Source organism: Oryzias latipes, chromosome 18, assembly GCF_002234675.1.
Source record: "Oryzias latipes chromosome 18, ASM223467v1".
In the NCBI taxonomy this organism is placed as follows: Eukaryota; Metazoa; Chordata; class Actinopteri; order Beloniformes; family Adrianichthyidae; genus Oryzias; species Oryzias latipes.
This window is the reverse complement of record NC_019876.2, coordinates 24,469,845-24,484,173: the sequence shown is the minus strand read 5'-3', so window position 1 is coordinate 24,484,173 and position 14,329 is coordinate 24,469,845. Positions and strand designations below refer to the sequence as shown.

The 14,329-nt window shown below is 46.7% G+C and overlaps 1 protein-coding gene across 3 annotated transcripts; it reads left to right on the top strand.

Annotated features, from left to right (window-relative positions):
* The first annotated feature begins 3,510 nt into the window (after positions 1-3,510).
* LOC110015538 lies at positions 3,511-9,220 on the top strand. Of its 3 annotated transcripts, XM_023966130.1 has the most exons (3): positions 3,511-8,914; positions 8,989-9,050; positions 9,145-9,220. In XM_023966130.1, exon 1 carries the CDS (start codon positions 3,909-3,911, stop codon positions 8,595-8,597), a length of 4,689 nt encoding a protein of 1,562 aa, XP_023821898.1. In that variant the 5' UTR covers positions 3,511-3,908; the 3' UTR covers positions 8,598-8,914; positions 8,989-9,050; positions 9,145-9,220. The 3 variants fall into 3 exon arrangements, with proteins under 3 accessions (XP_023821898.1, XP_023821896.1, XP_023821897.1); XM_023966128.1 differs by having other exon boundaries at positions 3,511-9,050; XM_023966129.1 differs by having other exon boundaries at positions 8,989-9,185.
* The last annotated feature ends 5,109 nt before the right edge of the window (positions 9,221-14,329 follow it).

Sequence of the window (14,329 nt, the reverse complement as noted above, 5' to 3'; positions counted from 1 at the left end):
CCATCCATCCATCCATCCATCCATCCATCCATCCATCCATCCATCCATCCATCCATCCATCCATCCAATCATCCCATAAATTCTTTAGTAACGTTTCAGCTTCTGGTCTGGGGTCCAACCTTTGATGTTTCTAGCTCATTTTGAGGTCCATCAAGGCTTTTCCAGGTCAGTCATCTTCAACAGCACCATTTATCAGTGGAACATGGCTGCTACTTCCCATTTGGCAGCCATCCAGGTGGCATTCTAGCCTAATTATTGCATTAATTCTACCAGCTCTTCTTTTGTTTGAGGGACAACTGCAGCAGCTTTACTCCAGATTTCTCTTCAGATGGCTAAACTTTATCTAATCTCCAGGGGCCTCATTTATAAACGTTGCGTAAGCACAAAAGAAGGCGTACGCCACTCTCTACGCAATAATTGAGATTTATAAAAAGCAAACTTGACGGGAAAATGTGCGGTCCTTCACGCAAGCTCTGACCCAGGCGTACGCACAAAAACGGGTGAAATGAGAAACGGCGACACCGTCGGCAGATGGAAGAAACACGTGAAAGTGACAATGAGAATCCTGCCTCTCAGAAATAACATGAAGACTTCACAAAGCAAGTCTTACAATTAACAGCCTACACGAACACCTGTTTGATCGATCAGCAGTGAAACAAATAAAAAAAAATCAAATGAAAATTGCAACAGAAATTCAAATGAACACTTATTTGCAGAAAGAAAAGTGAAATATGTTCTGCAATATTGGCACGTTGTGCAATTCATCCTCATAAATAATATAGTTAACAGAACGAAATAATGTACAAAACTGTCAATGTGTCCGTCTGGCGGAGCAGATAGAGGTGCAATCAGACAGACAGATGGATAGAGAGAGATGCATTAATTGTCCACTAGGGAAAGTTGTTTTCATAGTAAAACATTTCTTCATAAGCTACAGAATTATGGTATTCATGCATATGCCTTTAGTTTGTTTTATTTTTGATAAAACAATGCATGGCGCATGTCTCAACCATTCAGAAAGCAACAAGAAATAACATTTGCGCTGAACAATTTCCCATTTCCACGTGGATTATTACCGACATCTGTAGCTTGTCAGATGTAATTAAATGGAGGGAAATAAAATGCCCCATCACAATGCGTTATGACGCACAATGGCTGATCTTGCGCTCTTAGAAGATGTGGCAAATGGAAGAATTCGGAGTGAACGCATCTTTAGACAGCAAGAAGACTTGCTGGCAAACGAGGACGAGTGGCTTATGAGCCGGTTCAGACTTCCTCGAGCCGTCCTGTTGGACCTCTGCGGGCTTTTGGGGGGGTGTCACCCGGTGCATCTGGGGCGTCGGCTTCCTTCTGCGCCTCAGTCTCCACTCCACTAAGGGATTCCCCAATTCTTGCCGCTTGTCTCTCATCAAGAGGGGTCAGCTCCGGTGTCCCCCCCCCCCCCCCCCCCCCCCCCCCCCCCCCCCCGTGGCAGACACACTCTGGCGATGCAGCGCCAGACGTTTTTTTGCCTCGACTTTGATGTCCGACCATTTCTTTTTTATTTAACCACGGTCCGAGGTTGTGAGGCTACAGCATTAACGGCGTCTGCCACTCACGTGGCTTTTTGGCATTAGTAATGCCCACACTGTGCCCTCCAAACAACACTTTTCTCCTCTTTTCCACCTCGCCAACGATAACTTCTACTTCACATTGAGTGAAGTTACGTTTTTTTCATTTCCTCTCGATGTGTGCCATGGTTTCGCAATCAATGAATATTCATTTGTGGGCGTTTCACGGACTATTTGTGGGCAACTATGGGTGTGTCATGAAGCCGCAAAAGCTGCGCTGCATTTAGAATTGGTTGTGATTTATTAAGGGAAAGATGCGTAGGATGTGTGTGCGCACGGTTTTATAAATCCGAATATTTCTGTGCGTACGCACATCCTATGTTTCATCCGTACACCACTTCTGACGCAAATCCTACGCAAAGTTTTATAAATGAGGCCCCAGGGGTTGACTTCAGCCACTATCCAAAGGAAACTCATTTCTGCTGCCTGTATGCTGCAGTCGTGATTGTTTGTTCACAACCGACAGCTGATGGGCTTCTGTGAAAGTGGAAACTGGTGAAATGAGAGCCTCGCTTCTAGCAAATGTTTTTTTTTTTCCATAAAAGACTATGGGTGTGTGGCAGGCAGAGGGCCACTTGATTGAGATCACCTGGCACACCAGCTGCTTCATTAGCAGAGGGCTGATAAAAGCCTGTCAGTAGAGCTTCAGGCAGAGACCTGCTGCTTCCAGGTGGAAGGTGCAGCAGCGGTGCGGCCTTTGGCTGTGTGTAGGGCCCTAACCATAGCCGGGTAGGTTTGTGCTTTGTTCACCTCCAAGTTGCTGCCGCACCATTCTTATTGTTATCACTGTGTAGATCGCAGGCAGTGTTTGGCCGCTCATGCAACTCCTGTGCAGAGTCCTCTTGAGCTGCGGGAGCAGGTGCCGCTGTTTTGGTTTCCATTGTTTGTTTCATCCCTGCTCTGCCCAACCCGGTGCACCGTGGTCCAAGAGCGGTGCCACGGCCGGCATTTCTGGGGATCGTGTGTGTGTGCTCCATACAGAGTGTCAGTGACTGCTGTCCATCCATGCACTGGCGAGCGGTGTGACAGAGCAGGATTAACAGCTATTGGAGCGAGTTCCCCCTTCTGGCCTTCCATTGCCCCAGGCACAACCAGGCCCAGTGTAACAGTCCCAAACATTTATGTGTTTATTCTGTTGTTCTAAATTATATTTTAATTTGCGCCATCTAGTGGTGAGAGCATGTGGAACAAAGTTCAATTAAAGTTCCACACGGACACATTTAACTACGCACCCAGCTATCAGTGCATTGCTGCAGCCACGTGAAGATCTCCGGTAAGATCAGTAGAGATCACATCGATGTATAACAGAATTATCAATGTAATAATTTGTTTATTGTGTTTATTTAGAAAGTTAAAGGAAAGCTGAAGCCAAATGAGTAATTAGCCCCTCGTGGATGTCAGCCCACGAGGTTTGTGTGCTTTTATTTGTATAATTTAAGATTCATATTTTGTAAGCTGTAGAATTATTTTTGATGCATATTTGTGTTTTTATTTTGCTGCCAGTTCTCACGGGTTGTGAAGACCAATAAACCCTGTTTTAAACACCTCGTGCTCATGCTAATTCCTCGAGGGTGCTACAGTGAGAACTCTTCTGCTCCGCATGGGTAGACGAGACGGTGCCAGCGCCGAGAGGGACAACAGCGCCACCCTGCGACGGCCAAATGCACAGAACGCAACTTCAGGTTCCCAAAGATGAATGTTGCATCAAGGACTCAGATTAATATTAGTTAATATGAAAGTATAACCGTCGACAAGAGACTGCAATAAGAAACAAGATATTTTTCGTTTCTGTTTAATCGAAGGGACTGAGATTATTTTATTTTATTTTCCTGTTCAAGTTTAAGTGAATTGTTAAAAGGTGAAAAAAAAGGTGAAATTTATCTATACTAAGTAACCTGTATATTGTTCATATTTAGTGCCTTCGCAGAATCTCTCAACGCAAGTCGTCTCCCAGTCCCAGAGCCAACTATATTCAATGGTGACCCACTCAGATACAATGACTGGAAGATTTCATTTCTGACTCTTGTTGACAGGAAAGCTTTACCAGCCGAAGAGAAGACATACTATTTGCGGAAGTATGTAAGTGGACCTGCAAGGAAAGCCATAGAAAGTTACTTTTTGCTGGGTACAGAATCTGCCTACAATGCAGCATGGACAGTTCTTGAAGACAGGTATGGCAATCCATTCCTCATTGCTAAGGCATTTAGAGACAAACTTGACGCATGGCCAAAGATCAGTTCCAAGGGCAGTGTGGAACTTCAAGAATACGCTGACTTTCTTCGCAGTTGTAATGCAGCCATGCCACACATCAAAGGTCTCGAAGTACTAAATGACTGCAATGAAAACCAAAAAATGCTTACAAAACTCCCTGACTGGCTCACATCAAGGTGGAACAGAAAGGTTACAGAAGTCCAAGAGCAGAGCCACATGTTTCCAAGTTTCAGCGATTTTGTTGCGTTCATCTCATGTGAAGCCAAAATTGCATGTAATCCCATAACTTCTCTCTATGCTCTGAAACCAAGAGAAAATGATAAAACAAAGTTACAAACGACCAGGACTCATGGCGCAAAGGTCATGGCACTGAACTCCAATGAAAGGGCTGTCAGTTTAAGCTGTGTCTATTGTGAGAAAGCAGGTCACAGTCTGCAGAAATGTTTCAAATTCATGAATGAGAACATTGGAGAAAGACTGAAGTTTGCACAAGAGAAGAAGTTATGTTTTGGCTGTTTGAAGGTAGGCCATCGCTCCAAGGATTGTCACAACAGAGAAACCTGTGACACATGTAAGAAAAAACATCCAACATGTCTTCACGACACACGGACTAAAGAAGAGCGAACTCAGACAAAGAACAATGAAGCAAGGAGCACTGATAAAACAAAACAAAGGAAACAAGATTCAACACTACAAGACACCAATTTCACACAAACAACAAGTGAAGCAACTTCTAACAGAGTAATGCAGAATGTTAAGGATACTCACACATCCTCTATTGTTCCTGTGTGGGTTTCAGCTGAAAGTGAGCCAGAACGTGAAGTTCTAGTGTATGCACTTCTTGATACGCAGAGCGACACGACCTTCATTTTACAGGAAACTGCAAGAGCCTTGCACACTGTAAATGAGGTAGTTCAGCTAAGGCTTACTACAATGTCATCAAGAAATACTGTTGTTACTTGTCACAAACTCTCCGGTTTACAAGTAAGAGGATTTTACTCAAATCAGATCATCCCTCTGCCAGTAACGTACACCAGAGACTTCATTCCAGCGAATCGGGATCACATTCCAACACCAGCAACTGCCAAGGCATGGCCCCATCTTGAACACATTGCAGATGAAATTGCTCCACTCCAAAGTTGTGATGTCGGTCTTCTGATTGGTTATAACTGCCCTCAAGCACTCATACCCCGTCAAGTGGTTTCTGGCAAGGAAAATCAGCCCTTTGGACAAAAAACTGATCTGGGCTGGAGTATCGTGGGCTTTGGCAATCCACGTCTTGATTATGGTGATGCCTTTGGAGTAAGCCACAAAGTCATTGTGAAGCAAGTGGTTCCAGGTGTTCAACCATCTTCAAGGTTCACCAATGAAGTGCATTACGTGTGCAGAACTCAAATAAAGGAAATGGTCTCACCTGCTAATGTAATCAAGCTGCTGGAGTCTGACTTTGCGGAAAGAGCTGCAGAAGATGTTAAGATCTCCCAAGAAGATCTCAGGTTTCTGACAAAGATGAAGGAAGGCATCAGGCTCAAGGAGGATGGACATTTTGAGATGCCACTTCCGTTTAAGAGTGACAAACCTAACTTACCTGACAACAAATCATGTGCCATACATAGGCTCAGATGTTTGGAAAGAAAGTTGAGACGAAACAAGCAATACTACATGGATTACAAGAAGTTCATGGAAGAAATCATCGCTCACGGCGACGCTGAAAAAGTTCCTGAGCAAGACATCAACAATACTCCAGCATGGTACATTCCCCACCATGGGGTGTACCACCCACAGAAACCAGGAAAGATTCGCATTGTCTTTGATGGCTCTGCTAAGTTTCAAGGAACATCCATTAACGACCATCTTTTGACCGGCCCAGAGCTTACAAACACCCTGCTCGGAGTCTTGTGTCGTTTCCGTAGAAGCCCAGTGGCTATAATGTGCGATATTGAACGCATGTTTCACCAGTTTCACGTGTGTGCTGCTGACCAAGACTACCTACGGTTCTTATGGTGGGAGAACGGCGACCTCGACACCCCATTTACCATCTACAGAATGAAAGTTCATCTGTTCGGTGCGGCATCTTCTCCAGGCTGCGCTAACTATGGCCTCAAACATCTGGCAGCTGAAGGAGAAGGACGCTTCAGTAAGGAAACAGTGAAGTTTATAAAAACAAACTTCTATGTCGACGATGGCTTAGCAAGTGTTGATACGGAAAGCCAAGCAGTACAGTTGGTCAAAGAGGCACGTGAACTCTGCAGCACAGGCAAACTTCGATTACACAAGTTCATATCAAACAGCACAAAGGTCTTGTATTCCCTTCCAAAGGAAGAATGTTTAGTATCTGCCAAAAATAAGGACATGGCATTGAGTGAAATCCACATAGAGAGAGCACTAGGCGTGCAATGGTGTGTGGAATCAGACCAGTTCCAGTTCAGAGTGACTGTTAAGGAAAATCCACTCACTCGAAGAGGAGTTTTATCCACAGTCGCCTCTGTGTTCGATCCACTTGGATTTGTGTCACCCTTCATCCTGCTAGGAAAGCAGATCCTGCAGCAGATGTGTCGAGATAAACTCAGCTGGGATGACACCTTACCTGAAAATCTTCGACCTCAGTGGGAATCTTGGCTGCTTGATCTAAGGAATTTGGCAAAGGTAAAGATTCAAAGATGCTACACTCCAAATAACTTCAAGGCAGAGCATTATGAACTGCACCACTTCTCTGACGCCAGTGCTTCTGGATACGGCATGTGTACCTACCTCAGAGCAGTAAGCACATCTGGTGAAGTCCACTGTTCCTTGGTGATGGGAAGATCAAGAGTTCCACCATCGAAAGTTACAACCATTCCCCGACTTGAGTTGTCAGCTGCTGTAGTTGCTGTTCGCACTGGTGATATGCTGAAAAAGGAACTGGAAGTTGAAATGTTGCAAGAAACCTACTGGACCGATTCAAAGGTTGTTCTAGGATACATCGCGAATGAAGCCAGGAGGTTCCATGTTTTTGTTGCAAACAGAGTTGAACGTATCAAACAAAGCACAGAGCCTGAACAGTGGAGGTATGTGGCGTCTGAAGAGAACCCAGCAGACCATGCCTCTAGAGGTCTTACAGCTGAACAACTTATAGCCTCAAACTGGTTTCAAGGTCCAGATTTTCTCTGGCAGAAGGTCATGTCCAGTGGTGAGATCAAGGTGGGAGAGATATCAAGCAGTGATCCGGAAGTCAAGAAGGTTCAGGTGCTCAAGACACAAGCCAAAGAACAAAGATCTCTTCTGGATCGCATACACAAGTTCTCAGACTGGTCAAGAATGATCAAAGCCATTGCTAGACTCAAGCGCCTTGCAAAAGAAGTGAAGGAACGCAAGAGAAGATCTTGTGAAGTCAGTAATGTGGAAGAAAGAAGGGAAGCAGAGCTGACAGTTATCAGAATGGTTCAAGGTGCTGCCTTCTCGCATGAAATAAAGTCCCTTCAAAATCCCACATCAATACAAACCAAAGACATTGTCAAAAAGTTACATAAATTGAGTGCATTTCTGGATGACCAAGGCTCACTTCGAGTTGGAGGACGTCTCAAGCATGCTGCTTTACATTCTAATATCAAGCATCCAGTTATCTTACCAAGAGACAGCCATGTGTCAATGTTACTCATCAAGCATTACCATGAGAAAACTCACCATCAAGGACGAGGGATCACTATGAACGAGCTACGCGCAAGTGGATATTGGATCCTTGGCTGCAGCAAGGTTGTATCCTCTTATATCCACAGATGTGTCAAATGCAGAAAGTTCAGGAGATGCACAGAACAGCAGAAAATGGCAGACCTCCCGAAAGATCGGATGGAGACTACTCCACCATTCACCTACTGTGGGATGGACTGCTTTGGTCCTTTTTATGTCAAGGAAGGCAGGAAGGAGCTAAAGCGTTACGGCTTGTTAATCACCTGCATGTGCTCAAGAGCAGTGCACATAGAAATGCTTGATGATTTAACCACCGATGCCTTCATCAATGCACTGCGTGCATTCATCGCCATAAGAGGCTCAGTTCGTCAGATAAGATGCGATCAGGGAACAAACTTTGTTGGTGCAAGAAATGAGTTTGCAGAGGCATTCAAGGAAATGGACCAAATCAAGCTGGAAAATCTGGAATGCGAGTTTCTCATGAACACCCCAGCTTCAAGTCATATGGGTGGTGTCTGGGAACGACAAATCCGCACCATAAGAAGTGTTCTGTCATCCATCCTTGAACAATCAGCTAAACAACTTGACAGCTCCTCTCTAAGAACTTTCCTTTATGAAGTCATGGCAGTGATAAATAGTCGACCTCTTACCACAGATCAACTATGTGACCCATCAAGCCCAGAACCTCTGACGCCAAACCACATATTGACCATGAAGTCCACAATCATCTCTCCACCACCAGGCAAGTTTGTCAAGGAAGATCTTTATCTTCAGAAGAGATGGCGTCGTGTTCAACTCCTTGCCAATACCTTCTGGACAAGATGGAAAAAGGAGTACTTGCTGAATCTTCAAAGTAGACAAAAATGGACTAAACAATACCGAAATGCACAAGTCAATGATATTGTGCTTTTGAAAGATGAAATAACACCACGAAACCAGTGGAAGTTGGCAAAAATCGTTGATGTGTACCCTAGTAAGGATCAAAGAGTGAGAAAGGTCAAGCTACTGATGAGTGATCGCACTCTAGATGAAAAAGGAAAGCGTATCTCCAAACCTGTTTATCTGGAAAGGCCCATTCAGAAGACAGTTGTCCTGTTAGAAGCAAATTAAGGAGACTGAACTCTTAATACTCTAAATAAAAGAGTAACAAGTCATATTCCATAATTAGTTCACAATTCATTGCATATTAAGAATAACTAGTTCATAAGTTTAAAGGCAATATTTAGTTCTATAAATCACAAGTGATTGGTGGGAGTGTAACAGTCCCAAACATTTATGTGTTTATTCTGTTGTTCTAAATTATATTTTAATTTGCGCCATCTAGTGGTGAGAGCATGTGGAACAAAGTTCAATTAAAGTTCCACACGGACACATTTAACTACGCACCCAGCTATCAGTGCATTGCTGCAGCCACGTGAAGATCTCCGGTAAGATCAGTAGAGATCACATCGATGTATAACAGAATTATCAATGTAATAATTTGTTTATTGTGTTTATTTAGAAAGTTAAAGGAAAGCTGAAGCCAAATGAGTAATTAGCCCCTCGTGGATGTCAGCCCACGAGGTTTGTGTGCTTTTATTTGTATAATTTAAGATTCATATTTTGTAAGCTGTAGAATTATTTTTGATGCATATTTGTGTTTTTATTTTGCTGCCAGTTCTCACGGGTTGTGAAGACCAATAAACCCTGTTTTAAACACCTCGTGCTCATGCTAATTCCTCGAGGGTGCTACACCCAGTGTCCCACCACCTAGGACTGGCGTCGGTTACGGCCACTGGATGCAAGGGGCGTGGCATTGAGCCGGGTGTGCCGCAACAGAGCGCACAGCTGGGTGCAGCTGACTTGTGGGCTGGGCATGGTCGCCCTCATGGTTTAGTTGACTCTTTTGGGTATCTTTTAGAATAGGAATTTTAATAATTTCAAATAAAGGTTGTCTATTTCTTTAAAAGCACAGTCTCGGTTTCCTGTGTTGGAGAGTCCTGTGCTTTTGGTTTTAGTTTTCTGCTGGCGGCATTCACCGGGGAAACCATAATGCCACAGAAATCTTGGCGCTGTGAGCAGGATCTCCGACTTTAACAGGAGACTGAGACGTGTATTGAGTTTTGTGTGAACTTGTTTTTTTTTCTCTTTTTCAAAACAGCGGCACCTGTGTTCTCGCAGCCATGGAGGGTGAAATGCAGGAGTTACGAAAGCTGGTGGCTCAGCTTCGTGCTGACAATGAGGACCTCCGCAAACGGCAGGATCCCGGTCCTAGTTCCGCGACAGCTTCTGGGCAAGGGGGGCCTGGTCCTTTAACGGAGAGGCTTGTTTTGGTCCCACGAGACCGGAAATGCCCTATGTTTAGTAGTAGGTCTGGAATGGTGTTGGAAGAGTGGCTGGAGGAGGTCCAAGCATGCATGAGAGCCCGTCACTTAGCGGTAGCTGACCAGGCTTTCTTTCTGTATTATCACCTGGAGGGCGAGGCGCGAGACGAAGTTAAATATCGGTCGAGCCAAGAGCGTTCCGACCCCTCTAAAATTATTGCTGTGCTCACAGAATTGTATGGCTGTAAGGAGTCATACGTGGTAGCACAGGAAGCCTTTTTTTCCCGGAAGCAGCGTGAGGATGAGTCCCTCCAACAGTTTTCTTTGGCTCTTCTTGGTTTAATGGACAGAGTGCAACAAAGTGCCCCTCCTGGAGTGGTGAATGCTGAAGCGCTTCTCCGAGCTCAGTTTACCCAGCATGCCACGGATGGTGCCTTGAGGCGACATTTAAAACAATTTATTCGCCACGAGCCAGATGCCATCTTACTCGACGTGAGAGCAGAAGCACTTAGGTGGGAGCGTGAAGGTCTGCCTGCAGGGCAACAGCATCAGGCTCTTCCTTCACTGGGGTTTCAATATTCTGTGCAGGGACATGTTAAAGAGTCCCTAGAGCCTCCCCAGAATTTGGAGATGAAGGAATTGAGGGAGCTCCTGCAGCATCAGCAGGAGCAAATCAACAATCTTTCGGAAACAATCGCTCAGTTACATCATCAACCACAGACTCAGAGTGATCCTCCTCCCCAGCCTGTGATTTGTAGACGCTGGCGGCAACCTGGGCATTATGCACGTGAGTGTGATGGAGCCCGCACACCCCGACCCCTTCCGTGGCAGTCCAAAAAGCCAGGCATGCCGGGAAACTAGCACCCCCTGGACTGCCGAGCCAAAGGCCAGGTGGGGTTGACTCTGGCTCACACTCCGTTTTTGATGAAGCTCCATCTAACCTAATCGCCACTTGTCCTCATGTTGTTGTAGGAATGAGTGGAGTCAAAGTCCCATGTTTGCTGGACACAGGGTCAATGGTGTCAACACTGACGGAAAGCTTTTTTCGTAAGCACTTTGAGCCGTGGGGCCACAAAAGCCTTCAAATGTGCCACTGGTTGCAGCTTAAAGCTGCTAACGGTTTAGCCATTCCATATATTGGCTACCTTGAGTTGAGCGTTGAGCTCTGTGGGAAGGTGATACCTGGTTGTGGGGTACTTGTCATTAAAGACTCCCCTGGTGCAACTAACTTGGCACCAGGGATTGTGGGGATGAACATTCTCCGCAAGTGCCACGCAGAGCTGTTTGGGGAGCATGGATCGGCCTGGTTCCACGTGGACCCAGTGTCTCAGGCCCCAGCACCCCTTCAGCAGGAACTTCAGTTATGCCATTCTGCCACTGAAACAGCCTCAACTGTGGTGTCAGGGCGTGCCAAGGTGTGTGGATCTCATGCATGTTTTATTCCAGGGGGGCACATGAAACTGGTTGCTGTAACGTGCCCCGATCAGTTTAGTCATAAAACTGTTCTATTTCAGCCTGTCGGCCAGGGACTGCCTGCAGGTTTGATTGCATCATCCGCCTTGGTTCAGGTGAGGCGAAGTACAGCGTATGTACCACTCTTGAATGTTGGCACTGTTGATGTTTGGCTCAACCCCCGTACAATTGTGGGTCTGTTGTGCGATTTCAGTATTGTGAGCCTGCCAGCAGGGATTACTGAGGTGCCCAGGCCAGCGGCTGCAGTTAACATTCAGGCTGCCTCTGTCGTCTTGGAGCAGATCGATGCACTGCCATTGGAGACGCTACCTGCGGAGGATCGAGGGAAAGCTCCGGCCCTCCTCCAGAAATATGCCAACGTCTTTGCCGCACATGAGGGTGACCTTGGTTGCACCACCCTCATGACTCATGAAATCCCTTTGTTGGATGATGTCCCTGTTAGGCAAAGGCACCGGCGGATCCCACCATCTGAGTACGAGGCGGTTAAAGACCATATCAATCAGCTGCTAGCATCCGGGGTGATCCGGGAGAGCAACAGTCCTTATATTTCGCCTATTGTCCTGGCCCGCAAAAAGGATGGCAGCTTGAGGATGTGTGTGGATTACCACCAACTTAACAGTAAGACCCGAAGGGATGCTTTTCCTCTCCCTCGCATTCATGAATCACTGGATGCATTATCTGGGGCTCGGTGGTTCACTACATTAGATCTAGCCAGCGGGTACAATCAGGTCCCGGTGACGGAAGGTGACCGGGCTAAGACGGGGTTCTGTACACCGTTTGGGTTGTTTGAGTGGAACCGGATGCCATTCGGTCTTTGTAATGCCCCAGGCACTTTCCAGCGGTTGATGCAGAGAATTTTCGGAGACCAGCAGTGCCAGTCTGTTTTGCTGTATCTAGATGACATTGTGGTCTTTTCATCAACCATAGATGAACATCTGGAACGGTTGGAGTTGGTGTTGGGCCGGTTGCAGCAGGAGAAGCTCCGGGTGAAGCTTCCAAAGTGTGCCTTTTTCCAGCAGGAAGTCCGGTTTTTGGGACATGTCATCTCTGATCAGGGTGTTTCAACTGATCCCCATAAGATTGAGGCTGTTGCTGGTTGGCAACCTCCCAGCACAGTCTCAGAGCTAAGAACATTTCTGGGGTTTGCCAGCTACTACCGCCTGTTCGTAGAGGGGTTTGTCCGGTTGGCAGCGCCATTACATCGGCTTGTGGGCGAACTGGATGGAACCAAATCCAGAAGGCGCAAAGCATCTAGCCTGCAGGGTCATTGGACCACTGAGTGCCAGCAGAATTTTGATGCTCTGAAGCAGAAATTGACATCAGCGCCAGTCTTGGCCTATGCTGACTTCAGACTACCCTTTATTTTGGAAGTGGATGCCAGTCATAATGGCCTTGGTGCAGTTTTGTCCCAGGAGCAGGGTGGCAGTGTGCGGCCCATTGCCTATGCCAGTAGGGGACTAAAAGCTACAGAGCATAACATGCAAAACTACAGCTCTATGAAGCTGGAGTTCTTGGCTCTTAAATGGGCCATGACAGAAAAGTTCCGTGAATACCTATTGGGACATCATTGCATGGTATTCACCGATAACAACCCGCTGAGTTATTCGTCTACAGCAAAGCTGGGAGCGATGGAGCAGCGTTGGGTGGCACAGTTGGCGGCGTTCGATTATGAGATAAAGTATCGCTCTGGCAGAGTCAACCGGAATGCGGACGCCCTGTCACGACATCCCAATCATAGCTCAGCAGAGGTTGGCAACATGGCACCTGGTTCTTCACTACCTAGAGATCTACAGCAGGTTCAGGTACAGCCAGTACTTGCCCACTGTGAGATGGAACAGTTGATGCCTGTGTTCCCACAGCGAACTACTGCAGAGGTTCAGGACCTGCAGGTTTCTGATCCCGTGTTGGCAAGCGTTCTCCCTTTCTGGCGAGACCAACGGTACCCCAGCTACTCAGAGCGTGAGGGTCTGTCTAAGGTGGCCCTTACCCTGCTGCGGCAATGGAAAAATCTTGCAGAGGTTGATGGTGTGGTCTACCGCAGGGTTCTCATGCCAGATAGTGGGCAGGAGATTTTCCAGTTGTTGCTGCCAGAAATATTGATCCCGGAGGTTTTGGAACAGGTTCACCAGCATCATGGTCACCAGGGCATTGAACGGACATTAGCATTATTAAGAGCTCGGTGCTATTGGCCAGGTATGTCAAAAGATGTAGGTCATTGGTGTCAGGCCTGTGAGAGGTGTCAGTTGGCCAAGGATAACAGCCGTTCACATTCTGCTCCCTTGGGACACCTTATAGCATCTAGGCCGAATGAGTTGGTGGCCATGGACTTTACCATCCTGGAGCCTTCACGGACCGGAGTTAAGAATGTGCTGGTTTTAACTGATGTCTTCAGCAAGTACGCGGTTGCCATCCCTACCAGAGACCAGCGAGCAGCCACAGTTGCCAGGGTTCTTGTCGCAGAGTGGTTCTCAAAGTTTGGTGTTCCAGCACGGCTTCATTCTGATCAGGGGCGCAGCTTTGAGAGCCAGCTGATTCAGCAACTCTGTGGGCTCTATGGCATCGAGAAGTCGAGGACCACCCTCGTATCACCCTGCCGGTAATGGGCAATGTGAGCAGTTTAACAGAACGTTGCACAATCTCCTTAGAGCCTTGCCGGTAACACGTAAGAGAGATTGGCACTCCTGTCTGCCACAGGTGAAATTCTGTTATAATACCACGCCGCATCAAACAACTGGTGAGTCTCCATTCTTTTTGATGTTTGGTCAGCAACCCAGGCTCCCCATTGACTTTATGTTGGGACAGGTTAAGGAACCTGTCAACCATCCATGAGTGGGTGGAAGAACATCAAGCGCGCCTGCGTGTGGCATTCGATGTGGCCAAAGACTGGTTGGCTGAAGCAGCTGCTCGTAGGAAGCGGAACCATGACAAGCATGTTCAGGAGGCTCCTCTGGACGAGGGTCAGTTAGTTCTCCTACGTGATTACAGTGTACGTGGTTGTAAGAAAATCCAAGATCTTTGGAGCTCCACCATTTACAAGGTCTTGAAAACTCCGGGTGCTGGGCAAGT

What these genes read in the sequence shown, in the direction of transcription:
- LOC110015538 (XM_023966130.1), top strand. Translation starts at nt 3,909, where the DNA reads ATGCCACACATCAAAGGTCTCGAAGTACTAAATGACTGCAATGAAAAC.